The 16,267-nt window shown below is 43.7% G+C and overlaps 1 protein-coding gene across 6 annotated transcripts in view; it reads left to right on the top strand.

Moving 5' to 3' along the window:
- The window catches only part of CARM1 (coactivator associated arginine methyltransferase 1), a 39,964-nt gene extending 23,801 nt beyond the window's left edge, over nucleotides 1-16,163 (top strand). For 2 of the 6 annotated variants that reach the window (XM_053370693.1, XM_053370691.1), the window contains 10 exons: nucleotides 751-841; nucleotides 1,159-1,240; nucleotides 2,066-2,151; nucleotides 3,919-4,008; nucleotides 5,253-5,390; nucleotides 7,130-7,219; nucleotides 9,113-9,225; nucleotides 11,026-11,103; nucleotides 13,269-13,337; nucleotides 14,601-16,163. In XM_053370693.1, the coding sequence (XP_053226668.1) occupies nucleotides 751-841; nucleotides 1,159-1,240; nucleotides 2,066-2,151; nucleotides 3,919-4,008; nucleotides 5,253-5,390; nucleotides 7,130-7,219; nucleotides 9,113-9,225; nucleotides 11,026-11,103; nucleotides 13,269-13,337; nucleotides 14,601-14,737 (974 nt within the window). In that variant the 3' untranslated portion in view covers nucleotides 14,738-16,163. Of the gene's footprint in view, nucleotides 1-750; nucleotides 842-1,158; nucleotides 1,241-2,065; nucleotides 2,152-3,918; nucleotides 4,009-5,252; nucleotides 5,391-7,129; nucleotides 7,220-9,112; nucleotides 9,226-11,025; nucleotides 11,104-13,268; nucleotides 13,338-14,033; nucleotides 14,102-14,600 lie in introns of those variants that run through there. The other 4 variants (XM_053370692.1, XM_053370694.1, XR_008328174.1 and 1 more) reach the window with 4 other exon arrangements.
- The last annotated feature ends 104 nt before the right edge of the window (nucleotides 16,164-16,267 follow it).

Genomic DNA, 16,267 nt, shown 5'->3' with positions numbered 1-16,267 from the left:
AGTAGAACAATTAAAAGTGGTCACGCCTTGATTTATAGAGACGCTCCCTCTATTGGTTCTATAATTAGCAAGGCATCATTGCTGGTGTTCATCAGAAGCTTGGTAGAGGCCGAAGGATGATGCTGACAATGGTAGCATTCCCCATAAAAAGAGTAGATCAAATAAAAACCAGTTTTAAAGAGGAGAAGCTATGCGGAAAGTGAATAATAAATGCACCGCGAGGAACAACCGCCATCATTTGAAACAGACACAGTGGGCTCCTGGTGAGGTGATACAGTGGGGCAATGGTCAGGATTGAACTCGGTCAATTCTGTGGGAAGGTTTTGGCTGAGGTGCTGTTGATTTCCTTCAAATCCTTGTGGCAGTGACTCAAGGTGCAGCAGTGTTAAGGAAATTAGTGGTTTGAAGGCATTCATGGTGCCAGTTTAAATAAATAAAGATTTGATTAAATAAATCAAGAACAGATTTATTATTAATGACAGTTTTGTTGTGTAAATCTCACTCTACTTTTACCTGCTGCTCCTATCTCTTTTAACTTGTTTTTATTTTACTGTCTTCCCAATTTCTTTTTAACCTGATCAATCCTAGCTGCCATTCTGTCTGATTTTTAACCTGTTCGTTAATTTTTTTTCCAGATCCCTCCTCCTCCAAATCCTGAAGTTATCCACCTTGGGGTTTTAAAATTGGAAGGGGACCATAAGTATATTTCTGTAAATAAATAAACTATGTCCATCTTCCATTCAATTTCAGGGAATATGTTTCCAACCATTGGGGATGTCCACTTAGCACCATTCACAGATGAGCAGCTCTACATGGAACAATTCACAAAAGCTAACTTTTGGTAAGCCACTTTTCCTAGGAAGCAATGCTCTCAGCCCAGTTCCACAACTGCTGCAGTTTATCCAACAGAAAACTAGCTGCTCATGTAACAAACTGCAGTGTTGATCTGTGCCAGACAGACTCAGGTTTGGGTAAACCTTAGCAGTCTCATCTTTCCTAGATAGCAGTGAAGAACCTCCATGGTACTCTGCAGTGTAACTGCTATCTTTCCAGTATAGGTTCTTTGGGAAGAGACTGATATTTGGAACCTCACATTGGTGCATCCTTGGATACCCGGACTCACCCAAGTCACCCAGCCTGCTGTGTTTTGTCTTGCAGGTATCAGCCATCCTTCCATGGGGTAGACTTGTCAGCACTTCGGGGTGCAGCAGTAGATGAATATTTCAGGCAGCCTGTTGTGGTAAGTCTGTCCTATAACGCTGACATATGGCAAAAGTTGACATTCTTCCTGATGGTGGGAACATGGTGAGGGGAAAGGATGAAATGTGATTGAAAGAAAGCTGTCTCTAGTCCTCGGAGCCTTCCTAAGGGAGCTTCTGTCAGAAGAAATTGGGGAGAGAAAGACTCCAGCTTTTGGAGTCTAATCACCAAAGCCTGTGTGTGTTCATTAGAGACTAATACCATGTGCTAGCTTGGTTACTTGCTCACAAGTAACACAACCAGTAATCAGCCCAGTTGATGAGAACCCACAAGCTTCCAGCCTCCTCTTGATGGCTTGAACACCTGTTATACTTCAATTTTGAAAAACATAGTGCACCTGACATGATAATTTTTCTTATATAGAGAGCCATCAGTTTTATGCCTTTGCTGTTGGACACATTTAAACAAAGATGAGATTGGGTGGCCTGTAACTTCTCCCAGGTCTGACTTCTTCAAATGGAGCAAGTAAACACCAGGGAACTGGTATTGCCATCTGAAGGAAGCAGTGAGCACTGGGGGAGTAGAGTGTCTTGGTTCATGCCACTGTTTTGCATGGAAAAGAGCAAGGCTGGCAACCATGATGCTCATCTCTGCTTACCTCTTAGGGTGGCAGGGAAGAAAGGCGTTGTTCTGTTGTATGGCATAATATTCACAAGCATCTTCTGGCCCTCAGAGTAAGTTAGTATGTTGTCTGTCTTCTTTACATTTGCCTGGGAGTGGAAGTGAGTGAAGAGCAGCTCGGACTTGTACTTTTCCACTTCCTGACCCAACCAGAAGTTTTCATTTATGTGCTTCTCTTCCCAAGGACACCTTTGATATCAGGATTCTAATGGCCAAATCTGTTAAATACACAGTGAACTTCTTAGACGCCAAAGAAGCGGATTTGCACAGGTATGTTATCCCCTTTATAGGAGACAGAGGGATAATCCAGTCTGGCTCCCAGCTGTCTGTTATACAGGGTTGGGAGAAGCCAAAGTTATACTGTTTCTGTCCTTAAAAAAGAAAAGAGAAAAAGAAATTGTGTCTGCAGTACATGCCAGTGTATGAGTCTTCATGAGTGTATTGTTACTGTTGTGTGGCAGAGCCAGATGAAAGTAGCCTGGCAGTCTTTCCTGAGCCATATTTTGGTCCTGCATAGGAGCCCAGTCTTCTTCCCTTGATCCTTTAACCAATTAAGGTTCGCTAGAAACAGACTGGTGGCTTGATGCCTGCTTTGCTTGCAGGAGACCTCAGACTCAGGGGTCAGGATAAACAAAAATGGGCTGAGATGGTATAAGAATTCCAAAATCAAGAGGGCCAACGTTTAAGAACTGTTCGAATTGACTTCCTGTTCTTTGTGTTTTCTACCATCCATCACTCTGCTTGTTGAGGTTTCAGGCCATGTCTGCTGAGGCTATTTATGGTTCATTCAAAAAATTACAACCTGTTTTTGAGGGCACACTGTCCAACGAAGGGAATTTTAAGTAAGGTTTTAAAATAAATCAAAATAACAACAGTTTAATCATTAACTTAAAACCACCAGCAGCTAAAATTCTTCTAGCATAGTAAATAGATCAGACACAGATTAGAATAAAAATCTCTTCAGAGTTTTCCTAAAAATCAGCAGTGACAAAGCCATACATATTTCTCTGGGAGTTTCAAACATGGAGAACTCTCAGTCTCTGGTTTCCAACAGTCTAACCAGTCTTACAAGATGGTTAGAGAGCAGGGCCTCTGGTCTTAATTCTGGTACTGTCTCACGGGGAGTCTCTTGTTTTGCCACTTCCTATACAAAAAAAAAAACAAAGTAAAAAAACCTTCCTCAAGTCAATGGAGTCTTGTCTTAACTATTTCCCACCCACATCCAGGTTGGGCTTGTTTCCAGAAGAAGGCTGTTGAGCAATGACAAGATACAATCGTCTAGTGTAGAATGACTATGCATAGTTCTTGCATGTCTCCAGTCTGCATCAGCGAGGTGGTTCTTATCTTTTGACCTTCTGAAAATGCGAATGTCCAAAATTTATATTCAGGTTAGAATGAAAAAAGCAAAAAAAACAGTACCCTTAAGAAAGCAGCCACACGCTATTGATTAGTACAGCTGGAGAAAGTGGGAGCCACAGCCTGATAAGACCCAACTTAAAGGAAGATCTTAGATGGCCTCTATATGAGACAGAGGCAGTCTCAGATCTCCAGCTACATACATACATACATGCATGCATGTGGGTGGCGCTGTGGTCTAAACCACTGAGCCTCTTGGGCTTGATGATCAGAAGGTCGGCAGTTCGAATCCCTGCGACGGGGCGAGCTCCTGTTGCTCTGTCCCAACTCCTGCCAACCTAGCAGTTCAAAAGCACGCCAGTGCAAGTAGATAAATAGGTACCACTGTGGTGGGAAGATAAACAGCGTTTCCATGCGCTCTGGCTTCTGTCACAGTGTTCCATTGCACCAGAAGCAGTTTAGTCATGCTGGCCACATGACTTGGAAAGCTGTCTGTGGACAAATGCCGGCTCCCTCTGTCTGAAAAGCGAGATGAGCATCGCAACTCCATAGTCACCTTTGACTGGACTTAACCGTCCAGGGGTCCTTTACCTTTACCTTTTACTTTGTGCTGACTAAGAAGAAACCATGTGACTGCGAGGGAGAGGGTGAATTCATGTGGCATCTCCTCTTGTTTTCCAGGATAGAAATCCCGTTCAAATTCCACATGCTGCATTCAGGTCTAGTCCATGGGTTGGCTTTCTGGTTTGATGTAGCCTTCATCGGTTCAATGTAAGTGGTGGCAAAAGTGCTCTTTCCTCCCATCAGAACTTGGATTTTATAAAACAGATAACTGATTATCACTCCTACACTGCAGTAAACTGGCAAGTTCAAATTAAATTATCTTTTGACTTGTGTCCTTCGGTAGATGAATGTAAATATGTTTGTTTAACTTGGCAGCAGGGAAACATATTTAGAAAAAAACAGCCCTCGGGATAGTAAATGGAAGCTTGCATTTCTTCACAACGCTAGATTTGCTCTTGGCTGCACAGTTTGATAGAGCGAACGCTTGCTTGCCAATTCTGATTTTGTTTCTTTATTTAATTCCAAGTCCAATTAAGGTACTGGTTGGTTTTAAAGCTCTTTAATTTTTAAAACCCTGGCTATCTTGGGAGAATGCTGACTCCCATGTGAGATTTTGAGATTATCTAATGAGGTCCTATTGCAGCGACTACCTTTTATGGATGCCATATTAGTTTCAAAACATAGCTAAATTGTTTCTGTAATTGTCTCAAAGCACTAGAAAGAACTCCCTTGGGATATCTGCTTGTCTTGCTGTGTCACTGTTCTGCAAGCAGACTAAGGTGGCCCTGTTCTGTTGGGTGTTTTGGAGGAGATACTCTCTTATTACACTATTTTTATAGTGTTTTAGCTGTATTTACTTCGTGTGTTTTGTGATTGAATTTTATAGTGCTTTGAGAATTGTTGTTTTCAACAACCACTAGTCCACAAAAGTGACTATAATGATTAGAAGGAAAGCATATCTTCAGTTTCCTGTTTCTGCTAACATAACAGAACCAAAATATCCTCAAAAAGTAACAAGTCTTCTATTAATTGTGGCCTTTCTAATTAAAGTTGGCCCTCATTAATCAAGTGAAGCTTCAGCTGGTTAAAATTTAATCAATTTAAAATTAATTTAAGCACTAATAAAAGTTGACTAAAAGGACTGTACTAACCATTAAAAGCAAGATCAAGCAGGAAAGCATTGACAGGTGCTTCCAAAATGCGCACCTGCCACCAAACTGAACTTTCAAGAGGGACTGACTTGGAAGAGGAAAAACAGGAGCCTTGGTTTCTCTGTGGAGAGTGAAAACAGATTGGTATATGACAAGCCAGGCCTGAGTGCAGCTACTTTGCAGCTGGGGATATGCTGACAGTTGGGAAACAGAGCAATCTGAGAGGGGTAGGATGTGGATTTGTGAAAACTCAAGTCCTTGTGTCTAAACATGACTCCCTTGCCTCTCTCCTTCCGCTAGAATGACCGTTTGGCTTTCAACCGCTCCAACAGAGCCTCTAACCCACTGGTACCAAGTTCGGTGCCTCTTTCAGTCTCCACTTTTTGCTAAGGCTGGTGACACCCTCTCAGGGACATGCCTGCTCATCGCAAACAAGAGGTAAGCTGAGAGGGGCCAGCTCAGCCGCATGGAAAAACAAGCCCTCTTGCAGCTAGGTCAGATTCTGCAGTGGCAGTGTCGTCTAGGGTGTTGTGTGCTGGACTTGAACCAGAGAAAGATGAGTTCAAAGCTATGTGCCAGGCTGATTAAGTTGTTACCAGGGTGGGGGAAAAATGATGATTTAAAAAATAAAATTAAAAAAATCAGATTTTTTTTTATATAAATCAGATTTTTTGATTTATATCAAATTTTTAAAATAAAATGCCTTTGGAGGAAAAATATTTCTAAGGCTAGTTTTCTATTTAAGTTACATTATAGCCCAAAGGCTATTCATCAGGAAATAAGGATTTGTTTTAAGTTTTTCATGTGTGCTAAAATTCAGTCTCGGTTTTAAAAAATTTTTTGTTTAACTACATCAGTTAACAAACATGGATACGTATGCTATAATGTTATTGTTTTAGTTAAATAAATTGTTTAACGTAAAGCAGAAAAGTTGTCCAAATATAAACAGTTAACTTATTAAACTTCACAATAATTTCATAATTATCTGTCTATGTATTTATACTAGTATAACCAAATCAGTGATTTTTGATATAACTGTAAAAACTTTTTTTTTAGTTTTTTTAGTCTGAAAATTTTTTATTCCAAAAATGAAACCTTCATCTGGTTGTAAATATTAAGATTTACCAACAAGAATGAGTTTTTCTGTAAAAAATGATTTAAATCAAGTCTTACTGACTAGTGATTTAAATAGTTATTTAAATCGATTTGATTTAAATCAAATTCAACCTGGTTGTTACCTTCTCATCAATAAATAGGGATAATAGTTACTTTCCCAACAGGAAGATGCAACTTACTTCTGGGCTTGTGTAACTTGAATCCAAGCTCAGCCTTCTTGGCTGCTAGCTGTTTTTTTGCACTTCAGAAAGGTCTTGTGAGCAATATTTGCCTGTCTTCCCTTTGCACAGCTCACTTCGGTCACAGCTGTCATTTTGGTGTTTCACTCTGCTTCGTAGAACCCAGCAGTATGAGCAAGCCCGTTGCACTCCTGACATTTTGGGATTTGCCCCAACTTCTCCTGTGACTCACACTATGAAAGAGCCTGAGTTTTAGGCCTTATCTGAGTCCAGTTACACTCCTTCGTGTCTGCTGGCTTATTGCCATTGCAAAGACTTCTGAAAGTATAGAATCAGGGAGGCCTTCAGTTAAAATGAAGAGGCTTATGGATCCATTCATGCTGGTGGCTGCCCCCAAATTATCCTTTTTTGTGATGGTCCCCCAAGTTCTGAAATCACTTCCGTGTGATATATCCAGGAAACAGGCCCTCTTAAATGAGCTATTAAAACATTTCTCTTCAGGCAAACTGCTGCCAAGATGTTGTTTTTAATGTTTTATCATTGTCACTCTAATTTTATTTACACTGTTATTCTTTAGCTCTAACCCGCTTAAGGAACAACTGTTGAAAAGTAGGCTAAAGATCAATAAATTAAGATATCCCCCGTCCAGGTAGAACTGGTAGCACAGAAGGGGAGCTGGCTTTGTTTGAGCTTTGAAGCTTTCTGCAACACTTCGGAAGTGTATGTTGCCGGACTTCTTGCCGGTGTCTCCATCTCCTTTCCCAATAAGCAAGATTCTCTCACCCTCCTGCAAAGTCCTGGTCTCCATTAGAAATGGCCCTGCTGAATTGTCAGAAGGAACTGGGGATTCCTTTACCAGTATCTCTTCCCCTTCTCTTTCAGGCAAAGTTACGACATCAGTATTGTTGCTCAAGTTGATCAGACAGGCTCCAAGTCCAGCAACCTCCTTGACCTGAAAAACCCATTTTTCAGGTACGTCACGGTGAATCTTACAAGGGTTTTTTCCCCACCTCTATAATAAAGTTGTTGCTTTTTTAAATGTGTGCTTGTGTGAGTGAGGATGCAGTGTGTTTGAGGAACCGCTTTTCAGGGAACTACTTCTGCCTAACTCAAAAGCAAGTCTTCACTGGGCAGACTGGCAGGGGAAGCAAGCTAACTCTTCCTGATTGAATCGTTTTGCTTTCATGACCTGTGTTGGGAGGGATCGGGGGCTGGGTTGGAAAGACACACAGCGATTTCAGGCAAAGGGGGTAGGAAAGGAGCAGAAATGCATTCCTTTCTTACTAGTATAGTCAGATAGCTTTTTGCTGGTGAGAGGAAAGCAAGGGGACAGAAAGATGCATATTCCTTCTATTCCTCCTTTATCTTCTGAGGTGAGCCCCCCAATAAATGTGAACCACTAGAATGTGGGCCCTTTCAGCAAGGCTAAGAGTATAAGAAGCCCCTCTGGATTACCCCACATAATCATCTCAGTGCCCAGTATCTGGGTTTCTCTCAGTGGCCAGCCAGATTTTGAATAACTTGCCATCTTCCACAAACCAGGCTACTTCACTGCTCACACTTCGGGAATCTAAGCATGAGTCAATTTCTTTGATGAGAAGAAGGGGGACATCTCCTCATTTGGGTCCTGGTTTGTTGTAAATCAGATTCTATTGCCTTAAAATATTCACATCTAGTTAGTCCTTGTTTTTATTTCCAACAGCATCTTGCTAATTTATGTTGTGATCTACCTTGAGTGGGTGAGGAAAGGTTAGTGTGCAGATATTTAAAGACATTTGCTCCTGGCCAGTGACTGCTGGAGCCCTAGAAATCCAGCGGCATAGTTGCCTCTCTGCATCTTGCGTTTTGGACAGAGGAGCCCTTAAAACGGTGGCAAGCAGAATAGTTGCTTTCTACTGGTGGGATGTGATGGCAAAGTCTCTGTGTTGTACAACATGCATCGCCACCACTTCTCAAATACTTGATTTAGTTTGAGAGGGTGGCTAAGCTGTGGCCTTCCAGATGATGTCGAACTACAACTCCTATAATCCTTGATCACTGACCCACACTGTTTTGGGATGATGGGATGGCACTTCGTGGGCTGTCCTTGGATTAAAGTGTGGCAGAGGAATTCTGGCACCAACTTCTTACTGACAATAGCTTTTTGGAGACACAGTATTGTAGAGAGGGTTTGGGGTTTTTTTATGTGTCCTGCCATGTGTGTGTTCAAATTTTCAAAGTGCTTCAAACTCTACCCTGCAAGAAAGTGAAAGTAGCAGGAACAGCACTGCTGCAATAGGCAACTGAACATTTTGGAATGATTGTCATGGCTATCTATTGGGCAGTGCTCAATACATTCGTGTGTGTGTGTGTGTGTGTGTGTGTGAGAGAGAGAGAGAGAGAGAGAGAGAGTGTGATAGAGATTTTCTGTATTTTACTACTTGAAACATCAGTTCTATATCTGCATAAACATTCGGTAAGCTATTCCCCTGCCTCCTCTTTTTAAAGCTAAAAGCAGAATTTTGCTTTGGTGTGTGTTCTTCTCTTAAACCAAAGGTGGATGTTTTTATAAAATCCTAGAATGCATTTGAATGCATATGGAAATGTCATATACTTTCATTCAGTGGTCTCTTGGCCCCACAGTATTAGCTTCTCTCTCTATGCCAGTTTGTGTAACCCACTTCATGGATTCCACAAAAGCTTATGCCGCAATAAATTTATTGTGCTTTTAAGTTGCCACAAGACTCTCCTGCTCCTCTGGATGATGGTTGGAAATGGCCCACGATGTCTAGAATGATGAGCCACTGGGGCGTTTGATCTCCAGACTATTGACGTTGGCGCTGGTGTTTGTGTGTGTGAGTGAGGGTGTGTGTGTCTGCCTTCCAGGTACACAGGTACAACTCCTTCACCCCCGCCAGGCTCGCACTACACCTCTCCTTCAGAGAACATGTGGAACACAGGTGGCGCCTACAACATGAGCACAGGGATGGCTGTTGCTGGTACTGTACCTTCTTCACTGTCACTCCTGGGCAAAGCTGATGGGTCATCTATGTTCCTCAGTCATTTTGGGTCTGGACAGTCAGGACATCAGCCAGGAGTGCTGGATGCCACAGGGCTCGAGCTTTGCCTTCAGTTTGAAGGTTCACTGAATGGTTTTGGCTGTAAAGCTTTCTCATACAGTAACGTGAGGGCCTGCGGCAAGCAATCTGGTTTTGTTTGCAGCCGTATCTCATCCAATCCTGGTGGTTCAAAGTCCTTTCTGCAGCGGAGCATAGGAACATCTTAGACCCATGTAATCAAAATTGAGCAGTCTGCAGAGGCAAGCATAACAAGTGGGAGGATTTTCTAGCTAATGTCACAGAGTTTAGATTTTGAGTAGCTATGGGGTGATGAAGAGCAAATTTTCTCCTCCAAGGGCAAGCCCTATTGATGACACTGTGTCCATAGCATTAATCAAGCAAATCATTTGCAACTAGAACAGTATTCTTGGGATGTGGCAACTGCCTTTCTCTCTCTCTGTAGAGTTGGCACATGTGTGATGCAGAATATCATATTTCTATATAATCACTATCCTTACAAGAGCCTTGGGGTGTTCGTGCCGCTGCCCTTATCTTCCTGCTGGTGGTTCTGCAGTAGATCATTGTGTGGCATGTACACCCTCAGTCTGTTGGAGATTATACCAGAGCAGAAAGAAGCTGGCTTCCTTGCCCCGAGCTCACACATGAAGATGCTCGTACTTACACAGCAGACATGAATTTTCCTTCTCCAGTTGACTGTTTTGATGTTGACTACTATTTGCTGACTGGAGCACTGAGACTGAGGAGTACCTGTTGCACTGGTGCTGTCGACATTTTTCTGTTCGCGTTTCTTGCTGTCACCTGCAGACAGCTGCCTGTAACCCCTCAGCAGCTTGCTCAATGTTGTGTCTCATTCTGCTGAGCACCTAATGTTGTAACCTTTTAGCACTGGTAAAGCTAAGCAGATGTGGATGAGAGATTGCTGGGAGCCCTGTGTCAGCTGCTTTTTTCAAGGAAGAGTGGACTTGGAGTGTGATTAAGATAAATCTCCTATTGTCCCAGGGGGTACAGCAGCCTGGTGTATGTTTGATGTCTACCCAGCTTCTGTTGGGAGAAAATTTCCCTTTCCCCCAACCATTCTCCTATTGGGCTTCTCTCCGCTGGCCACTGCTGTTCACCCCCTTTGTACCTGTCTGAGTTGAGTTGGCCAACACCTATGTCCCCTCTCCCAGGCACAGCAAATGCTGTAGCCTCCGTCAGTTGCTGAGATGGTTCCAACAAGGCTGCTAGCCTTCCTTGACAGAAAAGATCCAGATTCCATCCACTTCTGTTCAGCTAGTTCTCAAGCAACAACTCCTTCCTCCTCCAAAGGCAATTTTGGCAAGGCATCTCTTTCTCAGGCAACCCAGCCAGACATATAGAAGGGAAGAGAGAACTTCCAAGTACCGTGGAGTGGAGTGGAGTGAGGAAGCCCCTCTCTTACTTTTCTGTAAGAACCAGATTACGGCCCAGCTTCACTGCAGCTTTTGCCCAGGAGAGCTTCTGCATGAAAAACCCTATCCCTGCCTGGAACAGCCTGCCCCCTTTTGAAAATCAGCTTATGGGAGGAGGGGTGGTGCAGTGTGTGTGGCTTGGAGAGGCTCATGTGTCTGTAACACTTACCTTGTAATGGCCTCTCCTGCTACAACGGTGCTGGGCAGGATGCTTGAAGGTCTAGGTGTGTGTGTCTTGGTTAGTGCCTTCCTCGTTTCTCACCCTCTTCCCTTCTACCCCGTGCTGCAGGGATGCCCACAGCCTATGATCTCAGCAGCGTGATTGCTGGTGGCACCAATGTTGGCCACAACAACCTTATTCCTCTAGGTGAGTTTATCTGCAATGTGGAGCAGATTATATCTAAATGGGAGGATCCTAGGAAACATGAGAGTCAGTGTCTGATATGAAGGCCCCAGGTCTCAGATCTCCTGAGCGTCTGATCTTTTGGGTTTTACTCCTGGCTCAGAGGTCATGAGGAGATCCTTTGCCCTACTTCATCCAAGTACTGGGCTTGTGAATGTTCAACAGGGTATACATGCCTTTGGCCACAGAATTATCTTCCTGCTCATTGTCCTTGAGTTTACCATGTGCACTAAGCCCAATTGCGGGAGAAGAGTGTCTCTGCTGGTTTTAGGAAGTTGGGTTGAATAATTAGAATTTTGGGTTCAGTTCCAGTTTATTTGTATTTCTCTGGTTCAGACACTTAAGTTTTACAAAATGGTTTTAAATAGAACTCATAAGACTATCATAACTCATTTGCTTACAGTGTAATTCCTATGAAGAGTACGCTTGACATTTAACATTATTATTTGTTCTTATAACTGTTGCCTGCACTGCCATCCCTCAGAACTCATCAGTCATGTTTGATTCCTGATGGAACAGAAAGGCTGCCCTCTCTGTGTTGGGTTATATGCTCAAATAGTTTGAACTGTGCCAGGTTCCAAAAGCAGAAGTAGGGTCCATACCTGATATTCTTTAGGCCTAGTCTGTGCTGTCGTGCATACACATGGGTTTGGGGGCCTGTGCAGAGCCAGTTTCAGGAACAAGTTAGAGAACTAGCTTGAGAATTGGGGCCTGCTCTGTGTCCCTTTGAAAAGAAGCTAACAAGGGATGTGCAGAAGAGGGTGAGGTGGGAACTTTGCAACTGCCACATAGATGTCAAGTGTAAATCACAAAGAAAAGGCACCTGGCATGGGGAAGGAAAGAAGGAAGGCAGGAAGGCAGATTGTGTGACTGCACTGATAGCAGTTGTTATAGTTAAGCAACCTGCAGCACCAGTTGTGATCTCTGTGCATTCACACATGCATAACTGGCAAGCTGACATCCCTGAAGGTGGATGTCAATGTTCTTATAAAAACAGAATGCAGAACCGCCTTGCCACAGTTGACTCCTGGGATCATTGATGAGATGGTCATGATGTAGTCCTCTGTGGGATCCCTTGCTTTTGAGCATCAGGACACCCATTATCAGTAGATAGTAGACTTTACCCTCCCTGCAGTCTTGGCTCCGAGTATTGTACTTTGTTTTCTCATAGGAATGAATGGCAAATGATTACCTTTATGGGCAAACACACCAATTGGCATATTCTGGACAGATAAAAACTACTCCATGCCCCTTGTGGCAAATGTGTCTACTCCCATCTGTAACCCCATCCTGGCTTGTTTCTTGGTCACCCTGAATATGAAGGAACTAAGGAAGTTATGAGAAGATGTGAGCAGGCTTAGCTAAACAAGTGCTGGCATTATACTTAAGCAATAGGCATGTACCTGCCCCAGGAAGCTTACACACTAAATGGTGATGGAAGGGGGAGAATGAATGAGAATAAATGTCAGTCACAGCCGGTTCATCATTGGAATATGAAACTTTAGAAATTTAGCTATGCACACTTTATTTAAATTTGCTGTTTCTTTGCCCTGAGAGAAGTGGTTTGGGGTCAAAGTAAATGCAGAACAACCAATCTTAGAATCTCCCTGTCTCTCTTGGCCTACTTTTCTAGTGGGTGAATTATAGGTTTTTCACCACTTCAGCCCTAGAGAGGTTGGCCAAGAAAGACAGGAAGCAGGATTCTGGGACTGGCACATCTGCATTTATTTTGTATCTAGTTAAGCTACTTCTCTCAGACCTCGATAATTGAGATACTCATTTTGAACTGGTTATGGTTTGGGGTGGCTCAAGTTGAGTCCAAGGCATCTTAGGCTCGGGTAGTTCTGGCGTCACGAATCAAAATGCCTCTGAATTTGAGATCATACTTGTTTGGAGGTCCAGGTGTTTTATCTCTGCTTAGTAGTTAGCAGCCAGAGGCAGAGTGGGAGAAGCAGTCAGAGAGGGGGATTCACTATGTGTACAGCCTATTTTTCAGATGCTGTTGGGAATGGTCCATCTGTGGTGCATGCTTACAGCTTGGGAGGTGGGGGTTAAGGTAAAGTGAAGTAGCCTAGTGCAGATTGAACCTGTCTGTGTTTTTCCTCCTCCTTTTATTTCTTCCTGAGCAGCCAACACTGGGATTGTCAATCACACCCATTCCCGGATGGGATCCATCATGAGTACAGGGATTGTTCAAGGTAAACCTGGTCTGGGCTTTCTTGGAGTTGAGGGGAAAGGGTGTGTGTGCCTCTGTTGAGCCTTCTCTTCTTTGGGGGTTTGAGCTGTATGGCCACAAAGGGATCAGGTACTTCATTGGGAATGAGAAAGGTCAAAGGCTGTCATGTTAATTGCGGAATGCAGTCAAACCTCAGTTGTCGAACGTAATCTGTTCAGGAAGACGGTTCGACTTCCAAAACATTCGACACCCGAGGCACGGCTTCCGATCGGTCGCAAGAGCTTCTTGCACTCAAGCAGAAGCCATGTTGGATGTTTGGGTTCTGAAAAATGTTTGAAAACCAGAGCATTTACTTCCGGGTTTTCGGCATTCAGGAACAGAGCTGTTAGAGAACTGAGGTTTGACTATACTATATCACCCCTGAAGCTTAGATATCCCCAAAATGCCAGTAATGTGAACACTGAACATTTATAGCATCCCATTTTGGCATCAAATTACTTTGCTTCGTGATGGGTGAATTAATAGCTGAATTGGGTAGGTGAAGAGATTGACTTGGCTTATTGTGACAGAGGCTTCCCTAAAGAAGCATTCACCGTCTCAGATGCATGGACCGAGAAGCTAGTGGGCTATATCATGACAGCTTCAGTCTCCTATCAACTTCAGCAAGCTACTGCCTACAGAATTTCATGCCATATCACTTTGCCTCTTGTTTCTGCAGAGTGTGGTGGCCCAAGCTGGTTGAATTTCATTTTTCAACCATGTATGCAGACCATGTAACGCCCAAAAGTAAGAATCTGAATTTATATTGAAACCTGTCAGTTTAGAGTTGCTTTAGCTCCCTCATAGAGGTTCCCAGTGTGTATACATACATACATACATACATACATACATATATATATATATATATATATACACACACACACACACACACAGTCATACCTCTTGTTACGTTTGCTTCAGGTTAAATCTTTTCGGGTTGCATCCTGTGACGACACGGAAGTACCGGAAAGGGTTACTTCCGGGTTTCGCTGCTTGCACATGTGCATACACTCAAAATGATGTCATATGCATGCGCAGAAGCAGCGAATCACGACCTGCACACGCGCAGACGCGGGTTGCGTTCTGTTCATGTTGCGAACGGGGCTCCGGAACGGATCCCGTTTGCAACCAGAGGTACCACTGTATAAAGCTAGTGGTCTAGTGCTCAGGATTTCTATTTCTGCTAGAAACCTGACTTGATTCCTTACATATGAGACTTCTGAACTTTTTTCTTTTTTTCCTGCAGGTTCATCTAGTGGTCAGAGTGGAGGAACATCAAGTGCTCACTATCCTGTCAACAGTCAGTTCACTATGGGAGGCCCGGCCATTTCCATGGCATCTCCCATGTCCATCACAACCAACACAATGCATTATGGGAGCTAAGAGACCCTCACCCCTGATCCTCTGAACTGACAGCACCAGGAAACCAAATGAAGAAGAAAAAATTCCGCCCTGCCCACCTGCCTTCTGCACCTCAGTTTGGCAATTGCTTCTCTGGATTTCTTCCACCCCCTGCCTCCCCCCCCAAAAAAAAAAATTAGGCTTGCCAGAGATGTTCTGACCCTTGTACAATAGAAGACACCCCCCACTCGTTCTTTGATAGCAGACTTGTACACTTTTTTATGAAATGTTGGAAACTTCAACTTGCTCAACCATGACTGAGTTCCTGCGCTCACTGTGTCTTACAACCAATCATGTCGCTAGTGGTATCATTCTTCAAATCTTCCATGACTGATCAGCATTAGGCACAGGTTGTAGAGCAAAGCTGCAAGAGGGCTTCTCAGCAGTACTGTGGACAGCCCAGCAGCAGTGCTAGTAACCTGAGCCTTCATCCTTGCTCCCAGTGTTTTGAACGAAGGGGCTGCAGCTGGCTGTAGAGTGGGCACAGGCGAAAATCCAGCTGCTCATCCTTCCATCTATGCGTTGGTTTCTTCCACCCAACCCAACCTCCGGGTTCATTGCTTTGCTAAGACTTAGGAGGAGGAAGTGTTTCCTGCCGCGAGGGAAAAGCGAAGGCCGACAAGCCCTCCTGGCTGGCTTTGTGAGGAGTTCTGGCAACTTACTGCTGTAGATCTTTGGGCTTCCGGAAGAACATCTGAGATGAGATGGACTGTTGTGCCACGAGTATTTTATCAGCCGGTCTGATGATTGCCTGTCTCGGGGGGGAATCTCGATGTAGCATCAAAGGGTTAAAAAATTTTAAAACATGAATGTACCAAAAAGAAAAAAAAGGTTGCTGGCTGAAAGTGAACAGTTTGTGTATCAGTTTCCTGTTGCTCAGCTCATCTTGACGGCTATGCCCAGTTCTGGCTCCATTTCCACCCTGTTTTCTAGGCTGTTGCAGCTGCTGTCTCTAGTCCATTTTTCTCTTCAGCTGGGCAGGCAGTGGGTACTGGGTGCCAAGTGGCTTAGTATATAGACTTGCCTGCTCCCTGCAGTAGCCACCAGGGACTCTTAGAGTAGATGGTTCTGGCATCTGTTATGGAAGCCCCTTTGTAGTCTTTGTATGTGTAACCTGTAACCATTTATGGTATTTTCTTTCTTTTGTTCCTTTCAGAGCCACCAGTTGGCATGTTCGAAAGGAATTGGCAGGGACCCGTTTTATGGAGGGGGGGGAGTGTGTTTTACTTAGGCAGTTTCCTTTGGCTCCCAACCGGGGCTTGGTGGGCTGAATTTGGGGGGGGGGAGGGAGGAGGGGTCTTGTGCAGAAGCTCCATAGTGGCTGAATTGTGGGGTCTACACAGTCAATTGTTAGGTCTGGCTGATCAATGATTTTGTGACTATTGAATAAAACTGGGAGGGTTTTGAAGACTTGTTTATAGTGGCTGGTTTCCCCCACCTCAGGTTTTGATGTGACTCCACAAAGCTCATTTCCCTTTCGCTCACATCTTCAAAAGACAAGCATCTATTTTT

This window comes from Podarcis raffonei, chromosome 17 (genome assembly GCF_027172205.1).
Source record: "Podarcis raffonei isolate rPodRaf1 chromosome 17, rPodRaf1.pri, whole genome shotgun sequence".
Taxonomy (NCBI): Eukaryota; Metazoa; Chordata; class Lepidosauria; order Squamata; family Lacertidae; genus Podarcis; species Podarcis raffonei.
The sequence above is the reverse complement of the archived record's forward strand: the minus strand, read 5'-3'. Positions and strand labels throughout refer to the sequence as shown.